The sequence below is a fragment of the Bubalus kerabau genome, chromosome 17 (genome assembly GCF_029407905.1).
Source record: "Bubalus kerabau isolate K-KA32 ecotype Philippines breed swamp buffalo chromosome 17, PCC_UOA_SB_1v2, whole genome shotgun sequence".
NCBI classification, from domain to species: domain Eukaryota; kingdom Metazoa; phylum Chordata; class Mammalia; order Artiodactyla; family Bovidae; genus Bubalus; species Bubalus kerabau.
In genome coordinates, this window is record NC_073640.1 from 50,511,254 (window position 1) to 50,528,618 (window position 17,365).

Consider the following 17,365-nt stretch of genomic DNA (forward strand, 5'->3'; position numbering starts at 1 on the left):
CCAGGCTCTGCCGTTCCTGGGATTCTCCAGGCAAGAACACTGGAGTGGGTTGCCATTTCCTTCTCCAATGCATGAAAGTCAAGTCGCTCAGTCGTGTCTGACTCTTCGTGACTCCATGGACTGCAGCCTACCAGGCTCCTCCGTGGGATATTCCAGGCAAGAGTACTGGAGTGGGTTGCCATTGCCTTCTCCAAGATAAGCACCTAGTCTTCCTGAAATGATTTTTTTCCCTATGTCTGTAGTCTTCTTTAATAGAGGTTATTAGCTTCTAAGCCTCACTCTCACTTCTGCTTACCAGTCCTCATTCTCTGAGATGCTTTTACCTAATCTCAACTGTATTGGGAACTGCTTTTGTGTATTTTGGTGTTCATGGGCTTTTCCTTTCTCATTTCACCGAAACTTGAGTTTTCTGTTTTGGTCTCCATTTGTGGCTTTTAATGGATTCTAAGAGATGAAAGGGGTAGGATTCATACCTAAGCTGTTGTACTGATCATACTAATGAATCCTTCCACCCACCCCCACGCCCACCCCTATCTACTGGGAGAGTCAGGGATCAAACTATGGAAGACTGGAAAGGAATAAAGTATAACTCTAAATGCTGCAAAAGGAGACTGAAAGTTGTGAAAGGAAAATCAATATTCAATCAATTTTACTAATAGAGATCTGGAAAATGGAATGGGGAGACCATGGAGAAAGTATGACTTATACACATCTCAGAAAGTATGACTTATGATAGAATCTTAACTTTCAGAAACTCAAGATACTTAGAAAACCCTGACCCTAAAATAACTCGAGAGCCTGTCTACTTATCAAACTCTTCCCCTAAAATAACTCAGTGACAGCCTAGCCCTTAAGAACAAATATTTCCTTTTCTAAAGTCAAAGTGTTGTAGCCACACGTTCTGGGAAACAAACTCACTCAGGACAATGCAGATAGTGGAGTACAGTTTGTTACAGCAGTGGGCCCAAGGCAGAGTCTCCTCTTAGCCAAGGACCCTGACCAGTTTTTCTGAAAACCTTATATACTCTAAGTGTATGTGCCCAAACCCTCAAATTGCCTGAAACTAGTCTGAACAGAGGAAAAGAAAGATCCAATCAAAGTTAACCCATGATTCATATGCCTTAAGCCTAGGTAGTTAACAGTGGACAATTATCAATAGGCCCGTGGTCATACCCCAATAAGCATAATAGAATTTATGATTCTATTCAGTTACACAGATAATTAGGATATTCTTTTAGGCAACAGAGAGTCTAGGTACAAGCCCTGGGGCTCTTCCATCCAGGGGGCCTGGTTTTCCAGTTGGTATGTCGTTTCCATAGATACTGGGCATATAGCTCAAAGTCCACAGTCTGGCCCAAGATGGAGTCCTGCTTTCAAGATGGAGCCTGTTCTGTCTGTTTCCTCCTTCATTCCCCCCTCTTGAGGCTCTTAACTCATAGTATGAGCATCATTCATAGAGATATATTGCACCCTGACTCTCCGACCTCCAATTTGGGAGAACGACATCAACCTTTGGGTTACAAAGTTCATAATACATTGTAAAATAAAGGGTCCACAAAGCAGAGCTATCAAGGCAACTATAACCATGGTAAATATAGTTTTCCACCAATCACCCTTCACCCAAGATAGGACTGAAGTCCAAAAAGGAAGATTATCATCAGACATAACTTATACCTGACCTTTCTTGTCATCTAGGGTGGGTGATATATAGCCAGATAAATCGGGAATATATACACAACATTCAACTTTAATTATAGCACAGGTCCCTCTTTGTACTGAAACTATGGTTAGTCTCAAGATGATATGGGCAAATCGTTGTAGCAGCAGTTGATTGTAGAGCTTCATCTCTTTTTCTTCTTTAAGATGACCTTTGTTTCACGGGGATCAGTGGGATCCCTTTGTGTAGTCCACTCAGCGTCCTCCAGATCTGCGTGGTATGCTCTCTTCACCCTCGTGTGGTGGATCCAGGGAATGATGCCTGCAACTTTAACTGCTGTAGGGGTAATTAGAACAGAGAAGCCTGGTAGGCTGCAGTCCATGGGGTCGCTAAGAGTCAGACATGACTGAGCGACTTCACTTTCACTTTTCACTTTCATGCATTGGAGAAGGAAATGGCAACCCACTCCAGTGTTCTTGCCTGGAGAATCCCAGGGACGGGGGAGCCTGGTGGGCTGCCATCCATGGGGTCACACAGAGTCAGACACGACTGAAGTGACTTAGCAGCAGCAGCATATGGACCCTTCCAATGTGGGGCCAAGGAGTCGTGTTTCCAGTCCTTGACCACACCTGATTCCCAGGCACAAATTCGTGAATCTGTTCCCCATGGGGGAATGGCACCCTTTCTTGTACAAACTTAGTTACCTGATTTATAACCTTACCCAGTTGTTCCATCTGTGGTGAAATCTCATCTCCCCTTACCTGAGATAAATTTGTGGACACCTGTTTTATTATGGGAGGGGGCCTCCCATACACAATTTTGTACGGAGAAGAGCCATGGGACTGTGGGGTCATCCTGAGTCTGAGCAGAACCGTCGGAAACAAGTCCACCCAGGAACAGTCAGTCTCTAAGATCCACTTGGAGAGTGTCTCTTTAAGTGTCCGGTTGGTTCCTTCCTCCATCCCAGAACTCTGGGGCCTATATGCTGTATGTAATTTCCACTTGATGTTTAAAGTTTTGCTTACTTGTTATACTAAATCAGCTACAAAAGCCCGGCCACTGTCCGATCCAATGCTGGTAGGAAATCCAAATCTGGGAACTTCTCCCTAATCAGGCACCAGGCTACTTTTGATGCTCTTTCAGTCCAGGTAGGAAAAGCTTCTACCCATCCTGAGAACGTACATACTATGACCAGCAGGTAATGGTAGTGTCAGTGAGGTTTCATTTCAGTCAAGTCCACTTCCAGGTGTTCAAAGGGCAGCATACTTTTAGCTGAATCCCTGGAGGTTTCTGTCTGTGCTGAAGGCAGCATTGACCTGTGAGCAAGCAGTGCAGTTCTGAGGTTTTGTCCTGCATAGGGAAGAAAGGCGGGGAACCAAGAAATATTTTCAAATTAGCTCTTCCAGTTTATTATGGCCTAGATGGGTCGCTTGGTGTGTTTGGCTTACCAGAGTGGGTGCCAGCTCCTCCGGTACCAATAATTTGCCACTTGGCAATTCCCACCATCCCTTTTCAGTCTTGATGGCCCCTTCTGCTTTGGCTAGTTGGTTTTGGGTTTCACTGTATTTTGGAGAGTCTAGCGTTAGCTCAGGTAACTCCGCCAATATGAGAGCTTTAATAGGGGTTTCACCTGTCATCCCCGAGCCTTCGGCTGCTTGTTTAGCGGTCTTATCTGCCAGTCTATTCCCTGAGCCCGGGGGGTATCCTCTTTTTGACGTCCTCAGCAGTGTATGACTGCAACCCTTTCTGGTTCCCAGGCAGCATCTAACAGGGTCCTAATTTCTTCCTTATTTTTAGTATCTTTTTCACTAGCTGTCAAAGACCTCTCTCCTTATATAGAGCCCTGTAGTGTGGCAAAAGCATACCTGGAGTCTGTGTAAATGTTTGTCTTCTTACCTTTTGACAGCTGGAGGGCCTGGATTAGAGCATATAGTTCGGCCTGTTGAGCGGACCAGTGTGATGGCAGACAGTTAGCCTCAACGATGGTTTCTTCCATGACTACTGCATATCCCGACAGTCATTGTCCTTGTTTCACCAGGCTGGGGCCATTGGTGTACAGGACCAAATCTGGGTCTGGGATTGGCTGGTCTCTCAAGTCAGGTCTGCTGGCATATTTCCTTGTAATCATGTGAGGGCCCACCTTCTCCCACAAGAAAGAGAGTGGCCAGATTCAGGGCCTGACAAGGCTCAGTAGTAACATGGGGGTTCTCACATAACAGTCCCTGGTATTGAGTAATCCGGGATGTTGACAGCCATTTATTGGGGGTCCCCTCGCAGGAGAGTGTTGACCTCATGCGAGACTTTTACAAACAAATCTTGGCCCAAAGTCAGCTTGGTTGCCTCCCGGACCAGTAAGGCAACTGCGGCAACTGCTCATAAGCATCCCAGCCAGCCAGTGGCAACACTGTCCAACTGATTAGAGATAAGTCACTGGTCTGTCCCATGTCCCCGTAATCTGGGACAACACTCCCATAGCCACCTTGTCCTTTTCAGTCACATAAAGAGTAAATGGCTTAGCAAGGTCTGGCAGGCCCAAGGCAGTGCTGACGTAATTGTACCGGGTTTGAGTTCTATTACCAGTGGGACTTGTTTTGCAAGCCTAGGGGGGTTGTCTTCCGCCCAGACCTCAGGGAATTGTTGAGTTAACTCTCTCTCTTGACTGTTTAGCCCGTCCCGTTTCCTTGCTGGGAGATTGTGCAACCTCCATTCATCTTGAGGGGTTACTGAGAGAAGAGTAAATAGGTGGTTGAGCCCACTCAAACAGTGGGTCTTTCGTTGGGGGAAAGGTCACTTGTGTCCCCAGTTTAGACAGCAAGTCTCTTCCTAACAAAGGTACTGGGCATTCAGGGATGTATAAAAATTCATGAGTCACTTGGTGTCCCCCTATCTGACATTTTCAGGGTAGGCTACAGACACAAAGGCTGCATTTATCACCATCTGAGACCCAGCAGCCTCTGGCTGGGTCTATTGGCGTATAAAGTCTATAGGCCTCGCACAGTATTTTGCAGAACTCAGAGGGTGATTCGCTTTCCCTTTGAATCACTTCGGACAGTTAGCTTTTCTGGCCCCCCTATTGAGACCTTGTAAAATAGTCACCTGATATCCCTCCAGGTGGCCCCTCCCTTCCTCTGTGTTACAGTCCCAGTTGAGCCTCTCATCAGGGGTGGCTAGTTCTGCCCACCGCTGCGGGTTTGCAGTACCCTCAGGTGCCATTTCTCTTAACCATTTTCTAGCCTCAATTAGGATCCTATGTCTTTCCTCAGTGCTGAAAAGGGAGACTAGTAGTTGGATTATGTCATCCTATGTAGGGCGGTGGGTTCGAAAAATAGTCTCCATTAGCCTAATCATGGCTTGTGGCTCCCCCGAGTATGGTGGAGCATGTCTCTGCCAGTTTAATATATCCGTAGAGGAAAATGGCTGGTGATAATAGGCTACAGGGGGCTGATGGTATTGCCCCATGCGTCCTGAACTGGAGGCTATTGTAGCTCTCTGAGGGACATCTGTAGTGGGGTTCTTTCCCCTGTTCCTTGGCAGAGCGCAGCCTCTGTCTAATTGCTGTTTTCTTCCCCCTTCCCATCAGTACTCACCGGGAGAGGTGGATACAATCTAAGAGGTCCAGATGAGGTGGAATTCTGGGGGCATTGACTAGAGGTCTCCATTGCTGGGATTGGAACCTACCTAAACAGCAGCTCTACGAACTCCGGGAAAGCTGGTGGAAGAGCAGTGGTTGCTGCAGGAACTTCACCTGGCCCTAGATTGGGCAGTAAGGCGGCCTCTGGCTCTGGTGGAGCACTGAGAGGCAGGCGCGTCATTATCCAGTATGGGGGAGGGGTCAGGTCATCCCCGTCCAAATCCTGTAGAATTTCCTTTTTTATCATCAGTCAATTTTTGTGCCATTAATATTTTTCCCTTTCCCTTCTGGATACAGAAGCTTGTCCAAGTAGGAGGGTGTTGAGCTAACCCTAGCCATGAGTCAATATATGGATATTGATCCAGGTGTCCTGGCTCTCCTGTGACTACTGTATAGACTGCTTCCACTATTTTTAAGTTCATGGTGTTCTCTGGCGTCCACCCTACTCCCATAGGGGGCCATTCAACCTCACAGAGTATGTGGAGGCGGTTAGGCTTCATCTTCACCCCATAGTCTCCTCCAAATCCCTTCTTTAAATTTTTAATCATGCACTCCAATACAGTTGCCTTAGGTTCACTTCCCCCCATCTTGCTTACCTTCTCGGATCTTCTTCTACTTTTCCTTTTCGTTCTGTCCACGAAGTTCTCAGTACCCTATGTACTTCTGATATTTTCACTCAATGACACTTAAATTGCCATTCTGCCTCCTTCCTAATTGGGGTGAGAAGAGCCTTACCTGCCAGATCTCAGAGGGAGAAGGGGGATCGGTGTGTCTTCACCTGCTGGTCAGCACAGCCAAACCAGAACACCACGTAATCCAAGACTATTTTTCCCTTAACTTTAAAGTCCATTCAGCTTTGGTGGGCTTGATCAGATGCAGATGAAAATACAGATGGGTTAAATATCCCACATCCCAGGCTGTCTCCGGAAAAGCCAATTTGTACTCATTTATGTATCCCCCTCCTTCTAGCCTGACAATTCCGAGGGGGTCAAGAATTTCATAGCAGATGGGACACCTCTTTGGGGAGGGCAGAATACAAGCACACAAAAACCAAGTTTTTTTCTCCTAAAAATCCCCTAGCAATTGCTTGGTAATAATTTTCCCCAAGACGGCGTGGACACCACCAGCTAAATGAATTTCACAAATTTCCTTCCTAAGCCCTAACACACTGGTCAACCTATGTACCAAGCAATCATTGCCACCTGCCTATTCCAGGCTCCTGTGGGTCTGTGCCCCTTCTAGTCCCTCCCAGGGGGGTGATCAGGCCCCCTCTTCCACTTTACCAGATGGGTTCCTCCTCACCTGAGTGCTCAGTTCCCCTGCTGCCGTCCACTACCTGCTAACGTGAAAGGTCCGGGCATTGAGAAGCAGAATCCTTCCAGAAGGGCGAGGCACCTTCCCCCCTCTAGAAGATTCGAGCCTCAAGGCCTCGGAGTAGTCCCAAATGGGACTTGTCTCCTCAAAGTGAGGAGTTTCCCGGCCCATGCACCAAATGTTGTAGCCACGTGTTCTGGGAAACAAACTCACTCAGAAGGGCAATGCAGGTAGTGGAGTGCAGTTTATACACCGGCGGGCCCAAGGCAGAGTCTCCTCTTAGCCAAGGACCCTGACCAGTTTTTCTGAAAACCTTATATACCTAAGCGTACTGCCCAAACCCACCCCCCGCCCAATTGCCTGAAACTAGTCTGAACAAAGGAAAATAAGGATCCAATCAAAGTTAACCCATGATTCATATGCCTTAAGCCTAGGTAGCTAACAGTGGACAATTATCAATAGGCCCGTGGTCATACCCCAATAAGCATGATGGAATTTATGATTCTATTCGGTTACACAGATAATCAGGGTATTCTTTTAGGCAACAGAGTCTAGGTATGAGCCCTGGGGCTCTTCCATCCAGGGGGCCTGGTTTTCCAGTTGGTATGTCATTTCCATAGATACTGGGCATATAGCTCAAAGTCCACAGTCTGGCCCAAGATGGAGTCCTGCTTTCAAGATGGAGCCTGTTCTGTCTGTTTCCTCCTTCAAAAGTCAATCATAATTCCTTCCAAACAATGTTATTAACTTTGTGGGGTTTACCTTTGGAAGTCCCCGACTCTTTCTCTTCTGGAACACTATTTTGGTTTTACCCAAATCAGTCTCCCAAATTGCAGTTCCTAAGACCTCCAAATAAACTTTTTTGCAGCCTTCTGTGCTTTCTTGGGAGACAAGCTGTACCCATGAAAAATCCTAAGGCATGGAAGGGTGTGGGATCCACGGCCATACAAAACACAGAGCTATGATTTTTAAAAGACAAGTCTGAAACTATGTATCAGACACATTGGTTTGCTTTTTGCTTCTCCAAAAGTCAAAACTGATAGTACCAGAACATGCACCCTAAATGGTCACTGTTTTCCAGATGAAGAAAGTGAGGTAACTCCAATTTCACCTGTGGCTTTACTCACTGGGGCCATCATCAAAGTCAACATTACCATGCACAACAAACAAACTGCTGGAAGCGCCTGATAATCCGTCCCCATCCGCCCCATCCGCCCCATTCCGGAGTCGCTGATTGCTCTCCTTCACTTTCCTGCTGAGTGTTCGTATCTGAGACTCCTAGGTTTCAGCTCCCAGACTAGCACAGATCACACACCACGTTAATCCACGGAGGAAGGCAAAAATGGTGCTTTAGTCAATCTGGAATATTCTCAGAGTAAGCTACAACTCCTAGAAGAGTCTTGGGCGCCACTCTGTCCTCCACCGCAGCAAGCTCTGTGCAAAAAACAAACAAACAAACAAAAAAACCACAACAACAACCCCCAAGACAATCTTCTACTTAGGCGGGCGCCTCACACATTCTGGTTCTAGACTACATTTCCCAGAAGTTCTTGCTTCTCTAACCTACTTTAGGCGCGAATCTAGCGACATTTTTCTATTTCTCAGGGGACATATGACTCCATGGGATTGGCCTGGCCCTTGGAGGAAGCTTGTCTCTGGAATGTGGGGACTGTATCTGTATCTCAAGATTCTTGGCAGCAATTCCGAGAGGGGAGAAGAGGTGTAACTTGGCCCCAGGCGGTGCAGAAAAGTCCGAGAGCGAGCAGCCATCTTGTCCTAGCGAATCTGGCTCCGGACTACATTTCCCAGAGACCCTGGCGCGTACAGGGCCGACCCTTCACTCGCCTGCGGGACCCTCGGCCTCCGGAGAAGGGGAAGTGCCAGGTGAGCAGCCTAGGTCCTGGGGGCTCGTCTAGGTTCCGGATGTGCATATCTGACGGTCTGAAGGGACAGTCCAGGCGGGTCCGAAGTCTTGGGCCTGTATGATTTGTTAGGACTGGGGGAGGGGGAAGTGTGGGAATCCATGTGTGTGATTGTGACCTTATGTGACCGTGCGGCGTTGTGTGTGCGTGTGTCGTTGTGACTGACCATGCGCGCGAAACTCTGTGTGCAGGTGTGACTGTGGATATCCTCTCTGTGGTGTGTAATTGTGACAGTGTGCGGCTCCGACCCCGTAGTGGGACAAGTGATTGTGGTTACCCATACAACTTTGTGCCGTGTGTGTTGGGGTGGGGAGTGTAGAGTGTGGTTGTTCTGCTATGACTGTGTTATCTGAGGGCTGCCTCTGATGGTGGTTTTATGAACGTTAGCAGTACTAAGTGTACTGGATGTCTATGACTGTGTAAGGATATGTGAGTGTGATCGCATAAGTTTTTGTGGCACTGTGTGTGCGGTTGGAGAGTGCCTGTAATTGTGCCAAGCTGACAGTGTGCGTGTCCCAGTGGTTGATGTGTGAGATCAGGACAGATTTTGGTCTTGAGCAGCAGACTTTTCCCCTTCTGCAACCAGGAATGCTCAGGACAGCCTCCACTCCTCTGACCTCTCTCCATCCCTCCTTCCCATGGGTAGTAGGTGTGGGTCCAGAGTAACCTCTTATCTAATCAGTCTGAGCCACAGAAAGACCTGGCATTTCATGATTCCTTTCTCCTTCCTCCAGCTCTGTCTTTCTCAGAGAGGTCCCCTGAGGAGAAAGGAATGGCTGTTGACCAAGCCCAAAACAAGGTGCGCTGGGGTTTCCTGTTTGTTTTATAAGTACCCTGGTGCACATGTGCATGCTTTCATAGAGTATACACATACCAATTGAGTTGCTAGGCCAGAAGATATGTCTGTATTTTCAAATTTCCTAGATAATGCTGGACCGATATGGTTGTATCTGTTAAATTCTTACTAGCAGTTTATAAGCATAGTCATCCTGTATTCTAATACTTGGTCAGTTGGTGTTTTAATTTTTGATGACTCATCAGATATAATGATATAGCATGTGGTTTTAAAAGTGTAACATACATTATGGTGTGTTACATAGTAGTTTCACTGCCCTAAATATCTTCTGTGCCTTACCTATTCATCCCTCTTTGCTTCCTTCCTCCTAACCCCTGGCTACCATTGATCTTTTTACAGTCTCCATAGTTTCACCTTTTCCAGAGTGTCATATAGTTGGCAGATAGAGCTTTTCATATTGACTTCATTCACTTAGTATATGTCTTTTCATGATTCCATAGGCCACTTTCTTTCTTTCTTTCTTTCTTTCTTTTTGGCTGAATAAAACGACATTGTCTAGATGTACCACAGTTTATTTAACCATTCACATACTGAGGGACATCTTGTTTTTCTCAAGTTTTTGCAGTTATGAATAAAGCTGCTATAAACATCTGTGCACAAGTTTTTGTGTGACATAATTTTTCAATTCTTTGGGATAAATATCAAGGTGCTTGCTGGATCATATGGTAAGAGTATGTTTGATTTTGTAAGAAGCTGCCAAACTGTCTTCCAAAGTGGCCATTCCATTTTGCATTCCCACCAGCAATGTATGAGAGTTCCTGTTGTTTCACACCCTGGCCAGAATATGGTTGTCAGCGTCCTAGATTTTGGCCATTCTCATAGGTGTGTGGTGGAGGAGTCTTTTATTTAGACATTAAAATGTATTTGTAAATTATAACAAATAGAGAATGTGATACTGGCAAAATAATAAACAGATCACTGAATCAAAGTAGAATCACAAATCCCCATGTATCATCTATGATAAGGGTAGCATTTGTTTTTTAATATTTATTTATTTGGCTGTGCAGGGTCTTAGTTGTTGCACTTGGGATCTCTGATCTTTGTTGCAATGTGCAGGATCTTTTAGTTGTGGCAAGTGGGATCCAGTTCCCTGAGCAGAGATCAAACCCTGGCCCCTTGCATTGGGAGCTCTAAGTTAGCCACTGGACCACCAGGGAAGTTCCAAGGGTAACATTTAAATCAGTATGGAAAATATATTCCATAGTCATCTGTTCTAAGGCTCATTTCCACCCCACCCCCCATTTCAACATATATGAAATAAGGTTATGTCTAAAATAGTTCCTCCTTTCTTAGTAGCAATAAAATAATGGTGCATGTTAAGTCCCATGGAATACTATATTATTCATATGTGATTTTGGTACATTTGGGTAGCCCTCTCTGGGGAAAAATGAAGTAGGATTCTTAACTCATATCTTTTACTAAAGTAAAATTATAATTGATAATCTCATGCCATTGTCTTTTACCAAATAATACCAAAATAAAAATAATAATTGATTAAAGGCTTAAATGTAATGAAAGCATTACAATTGTAGAAAAAAGAAAAATTTTTTGATATAAATATGTGTGAGTAAGAAAGCTCTTACCTGAGAACTAGAAGAGTTGACATTTTAACTTTTGTGTGGCTAAAATACATAAGCAGGGGTTTTTGTTTTTGCTTTTTAAAATATTTATTTGGCTGCACTGGGTCTTAGTTGCAGCACTTGGAATCTTTGATCTTTAGTTGCGGCATGTGGGATCAAATGCTCCTGCACTGGGAGCACTGAGTCTTAGCCCCTGGACCACCAGGGAGTTGTTTTTTAGAAAAAAACAGAGCTAGTGCATAAAGGAAAGGAATGCCTCAGTGTGAATATGAGCATAGTTGTGTGTTGGGGGAAGTTGACCTTCTCAGGCTTGGAAAATGAGAATTGCTTAAGGAAGTTTTTAGCCCTAATTGGGCTTCCCTAGTGATTGAGATGGTAAAAAATTCTCCTGCAATGCAGGAGACCCAAGTTCGATCCCTGGGTTGGGAAGATCCCCTGGAGAAGGAAATGGCAACCCCTTCCAGTATTCTTGCCAGAAAAAAAATCTCATGGACAGAGGAACCTGGTGGGCTACAGTCCATGGGGTCACAAAGAGTTGGAGCAACTGAGCAACTAACACTTTCACTTCACACTTAGTCCTAATTAGAATAAACTGTGTTTCTGGCCACAGCCTGGCCACAGGCACCATTTAGGTAAAGCTGGCTTAGGGACCTGAGGGCTACAGAGGAGGGGTCCACTCAGAGCAGGTCATAGCAGCTCTGTCTTGGGTACAGAGCAACAGCAGCACTGAGATGGGGCAAGGTCTTGCCTGGATCACTTGGCTGAGTCAGGAACCTGGGTTGCTTATACTGAAGGAGGAAGCAGACAGAGCTGGACTCCATCTTAGGCCAGGCTGCGAACATTAGGCTACATGCATGGTCACCCTCCCAATGGACTCTGAACTTTGTGCCCAGTGTCTATAGAAATGGCATACCAATGGAAAACCAGACCCCCGAATAAAAGAGCCTTAGGACTTGTACTTGGACTCTCCGTTTCCTAAAAGAGTATGCTAATTATTTCTGTAACAGAACGAAGTGGTAACAATATGAAGGAGAGGAATTATGACTCTTCATTCCTTTGGCTCAACTAGCTGGGATCCATCTTGCTACAGCAAAAGCCTGGTATTTCTGGAGTTGAGGAATGAGGGGGATTTATACCAGACTCCCACTCACTAACTAGAGTTATATCCTGAGACGAGGGAAAATGGAAGTAATTTTGCCTGGAGAGTCCAAAAGCTGTAAGGCCAGAGTTGTCTCTAGATATTTCTTTGATTTCCCAGGCCTGCCTTCTCAGAACACTATCCTTTTTCAGGAGAACAGCCCCAAGGAGGACTGATCGTCTCCTGTAATACCGAAAGCCATGGCCCAGGTAAGTTAGCTGAGGCTCTTTCTTACTTTCCTGACATTCAGTTCTTTCTAAGAAAAACAAACAAACAAAATTTTAAGGGTATTTGGGCCCAATCTCTTACTTTGTAGGTAGCCCTTCCATCTCTTTCCTTTCTTTGCAATTTTTGTTGTTGTTCAAAAAGAAAAAAAAAAAAAGATTCATTTATCTGCTATTTGGATTTTGCTGATATTTTCTCTGGGGTATCATGTGTTTCCTGGGAATTAGTATGTAGGTCTTGATCAGATTCAGTTGGGATTTTTTTGTCAGGAATATTTCCTAGGTGATGATGTGTGATTCCATTAGGAGGTGTATTATTTCTGGTTCTCTTTCCTTTTGTAATGTTAGCTACCAGTGAGGATTATTGTCTAGATTCATTAATTCATTAGAGGTTGCAAAATGATATTTAAATTCTGTCATTCATTTTCCATAGATTAGGTAGCATACTGTGTTTAAAGTAAAATATCTCATCAACTCTTTGGTCACTAACATTTGTATGGGAAAGAATGTTTGATTCTTTCCCCCTATTTACCAGTTTTCATTTTATTATTTATTTACTTATTGGCTGAGCCTGGGTCTTTGTTGCTGCTCACGGCCTTTCTCTAGTTGTGAAGAGCAGCTGCTTCTCTTGTTGCAGAGTTTGGACTCTAGAGCATGGACTGAGTAGTTACGGTGCATGGGCTGAGTTGCTCCAAGGCATGTGGAATCTTCTTGGACCAGGGATCAAACCCTGCATTGGCAGGGATCCCTTGCATTGGCAGGTGGATTTTTAACCACTGGACTACCAGGGAAGTCCTTTACCAGTTTTTAAAATAATGAGTTGGTGTCTTAGAATCCTACAAAGATGACTAGTAATTTCTTATTCAATATTGTTAGGAGCTGATGGATTTAAACATTTTTGATCTAATCAGTCCATTACATTTGAGCCTCAAATTATGCCGTTTTTGGCCGGTGGGAGGCTTTTCAAGTTGGCTCTTGAACCCTTTTAACATGATGCCAGTCATTTTTGATAGCTCTCTTCCTTTCTGAGAATTTTCAAACTCATCCGCTGCATTTGACTCAGTCCTGAAATTGTCTCTTTGCCAACTTTTGTTCCTTTTATTTGAATACAGTGCTTAGAGATGACAAGCTAGCCACTAGGGATGCTCATTGCTACTGGGTTAATTATTGTTTCTGGGCCTTTTCTATAGACTGAGTCAGGAATTTTTTTTTTTTTAATACAAAATAAACTGATAACTCATGCATCTACTTCTAGGGTCCAAAGATACTGGTTCTCAGTGATACCAATGTAATTGCTCTTTGCTTTACCCCCAGATATAAGCACATTAGTTTGTGAAATATTTCTTTTTGTTGCACAAATAATACATGTGTTTATTGTTTCAGGGATCAGTGGTGTTCAGTGATGTGTCTATAGACTTCTCTCAAGAGGAGTGGGAATTCCTGAACCCTGCTCAGAGGGACTTGTACAGAGATGTGATGTTGGAAAACTATAGCAATCTGGTGTCAATGGGTAAGGATATCTATACTGGTAATTTTGAGTTCTCCCCTGGAATGTCTCTTTCTTCTGCAGTGAATTTCTCAGCTACTTTTTAAGTTACCAGCTGAATTTCTGCTCCCTGTTCTCAAATAAATGGTTTGAACTGAAATGGAAAGGAAGAGTGGGAAATGGGCAGCTCCTAGTTGGCTATAGCTGAGCCTCTTCTTTGACTGTTCCCACAGTAGCATCTCTTCCTTGATCATCAAGGGACTGGTATTACATTCGGGTCTGATTTAGCCTAACCATGTTCCATATCTTTTCTTGTGAGCAGGACTTTACATTCCCAAGCCTCAAGTTATTTCCTTATTGGAACAAGGGAAAGAGCCATGGATGATTGGCAGAGAGCTGACAAGAGGCCTGTGCTCAGGTAAGTGAGAAATGACTGGACCAAGGCAGGGAACTGTAGGTAATAACTCAGTTGATTCATGAAGAAACAGCACCCTTGAGATGTGATCTTGGAAGCTCCCATCAAAACAGTAGGCCTGTGGGAAAAACTAACTCCTTTGAGCATGAGTTTACGAATGACCTGTTCCATTCCTTTCCTCACTTACTGCTCTTGCTGCTACTCTTTCTCCAATACCCTTCTTAATTTCAAGTAGAAAGTGCCCTTCATATCCCCTGCAAAGAAAACTCTTTTACCTGTACTTTTTTTATTTCCTATTTTTGGGCCATGCCACATGGCATGAGGAATCTTAATCCCTGACCAGGGTTCGATCCCATGCCCCCTGCCATGGAAGCATGTTTTCTTAACCACTGGACCTCCAGGGAAGTCCCTACCTGTATTTTTTTTTATTTTAATTAATTTACTTATTATTTTGGCTGTGCTGGGTCTTCACTGCTGTGTGCAGGCTTTCTCTTCATTGTAGTGCACAGGATTCCCATTGCATGGGTTCTCTTGTTGGGAGCATGGACTCTAGGTGCGTGGGCCTCAGTAGTTACAGCTCATGGGCTCAGTAGTTGCAATTCCTGGGCTCTGGTGCACAGGCTCGATGGTTATGGAGCACGGCACGGGCTTAGTTGTCCCTTGACATGTAGGATCTTCCTGGACCCATGACTGAACCCATGTTCCCTATTTTGGCAGGTGGATTCTTAACTGCTGGACCATCAGGGAAGTCCTCCTACCTATATTTTAGATTCAGTTCCTTGCTAGGTTTTCTTCTTCTTCAGTTCAGTTCAGTCACTCAGTCCGTGTCTGACTCTTCACGACCCCATGAATCGCAGCACTCCAGGCCTCCCTGTCCATCACCAACTCCCGGAGTTCAATCAGACTCACATCCATCGAGTCAGTGATGCCATCCAGCCATCTCATCCTCTGTCATCCCCTTCTCCTCCTGCCCCCAATCCCTCCCAGCATCAGAGTCTTTTCCAATGAGTCAACTCTTCGCATGAGGTGGCCAAAGTACTGGAGTTTCAGCTTTAGCATCATTCCCTCCAAAGAAATCCCAGGGCTGATCTCCTTCAGAATGAACTGGTTGGATCTCCTTGCAGTCCAAGGGACTCTCAAGAGTCTTCTCCAACACCACAGTTCAAAAGCATCAATTCTTCGGCGCTCAGCCTTCTTCACAGTCCAACTCTCACATCCATACATGACCACAGGAAAAACCATAGCCTTGACTAGACGGACCTTTGTTGGCAAAGTAATGTCTCTGCTTTTGAATATGCTATCTAGGTTGGTCATAACTTTCCTTCCAAGGAGTAAGCGTCTTTTAATTTCATGGCTGCAGTCGCCATCTGCAGTGATTTTGGAGCCCAGAAAAATAAAGTCTGACACTGTTTCCACTGTTTCCCCATCTATTTCCCATGAAGTGATGGGACTGGATGCCATGATCTCAGTTTTCTGAATGTTGAGCTTTCAGCCAACTTTTTCACTCTCCTCTTTCACTTTCATCAAGAGGCTTTTTAGTTCCTCTTCACTTTCTGCCATAAGGGTGGTGTCATCTGCATATCTGAGGTTATTGATATTTCTCCTGGCAATCTTGATTCCAGCTTGTGCTTCTTCCAGTCCAGTGTTTCTCATGATGTACTCTGCATATAAGTTAAATAAGCAGGGTGATAATATACAGCCTTGACGTAGTCCTTTTCCTATTTGGAACCAGTCTGTTGTTCCATGTCCAGTTCTAACTGTTGCTTCCTGACCTGCATACAGATTTCTCAAGAGGCAGGTCAGGTGGTCTGATATTCCCATCTATTTCAGAATTTTCCACAGTTTATTGTGATTCACACAGTCAAAGGCTTTGGCATAGTCAATCAAGCAGAAATAGATGTTTTTCTGGAACTCTCTTGCTTTTTCCATGATCCAGCAGATGTTGGCAATTTGATCTCTGGTTCCAACTAAATGTTTCCTGTTACCACTCCCAAAACAGTATACCTGTGTTTGTGTGTGCATGTTTGTGCATGTCTGCATGTACCTGCCCCAGCTCCAAGTCCTAGTCTTCATTATAGCTGCCCGCCAATGACTGATGTTTTTTGTTTGTTGTGCATTTTTCCTTTATCTAATATTTTTTATTTCCTAATGTGTACCAAGGAGTCTGCCATATGATGCATTTTCTAATTGTGTCAGCTGTTTAAAACTTGGAGTCAAAAAGTAGTGCTAAACAAATGAACCTCTCTACAAAACAGGAACAGACTCACAAGACATAGAAAACAGACTCGTGGTTACTAAGAGGTAGGAAGATGGGGGAGGGAAGGACTGGGAATTTGGGATTACCAGCTGTAAACCGTTAATATTACATATAGGATAGATAAACAACAAGGTCCTACTGTATAGCACAAGGAATCTAGTCCTTATCCTGTGATAAACCATAGTGGGAAAAAAAATCTATGGGAAATCTAATGGAAAAGAAACAATGTATGTGTATAATTGAGTCACTTGGCTGTATAGCAGAGATCATCACAACTTTGTAAATCAACTCTACTTCAAAAAAAAAAAAACATTAAAATTTTTAAAAAGTAGTGTTAAAATATATCCATAAATAACTTTCACAAAGTAGTGCCTGGTAAAAGAATCAGATGGTGGGGAGCTTAGCAGAAAGTCAGGGGCTAAATATTCAGAAACAGATTTAATCTATACTGAAATAGCTGTTAGAGCCTCACAAGTGATTGCAGTCACTGTCTAAAGAGACCATGTTGGGAAAAACAAAAAGGTCTTTGCCTAAATTGGGAATGAACAGGGCAGAGAAGAAGAGATTCGGTATAAAGTAGGAGAACCAAAAGAATACTTATGGAACAGTACTATATACTAAGCTTTGGTTCAGATGCTGCGATTATAATATTGAACGAAGCATTTAAAATTCTGCTCTCCTGGAGCTTATATTCTAGGGGATGAGAGAGAAAAAGTATATATATATATATGTATATATATATGTCAAATGATGATAAATGCTATGAAGGAAGGTAGAGAAGGCCTTTTTAGAATTATTATTATTTTTCTTTAATAAATCTCTTTCTTACTTTCATGTATTTATTTGGCTGTGCTAGGTCTTAGTTGCAGTACATGGGTTCTTCGA

At 44.2% G+C, this 17,365-nt stretch overlaps 1 protein-coding gene across 1 annotated transcript in view; it reads left to right on the top strand.

Moving 5' to 3' along the window:
- Positions 1–7,983: 7,983 nt before the first annotated feature.
- Positions 7,984–17,365, top strand: part of LOC129630642 (zinc finger protein 316-like) — a 42,672-nt gene continuing 33,290 nt past the window's right edge. Inside the window, exons 1-5 of the mRNA XM_055551149.1 lie at positions 7,984–8,486; positions 9,259–9,323; positions 12,251–12,307; positions 13,706–13,832; positions 14,131–14,226. Coding sequence (XP_055407124.1) covers positions 12,299–12,307; positions 13,706–13,832; positions 14,131–14,226 — 232 coding nt within the window. The 5' untranslated portion in view covers positions 7,984–8,486; positions 9,259–9,323; positions 12,251–12,298. The remainder of the gene's footprint in view (positions 8,487–9,258; positions 9,324–12,250; positions 12,308–13,705; positions 13,833–14,130; positions 14,227–17,365) is intronic.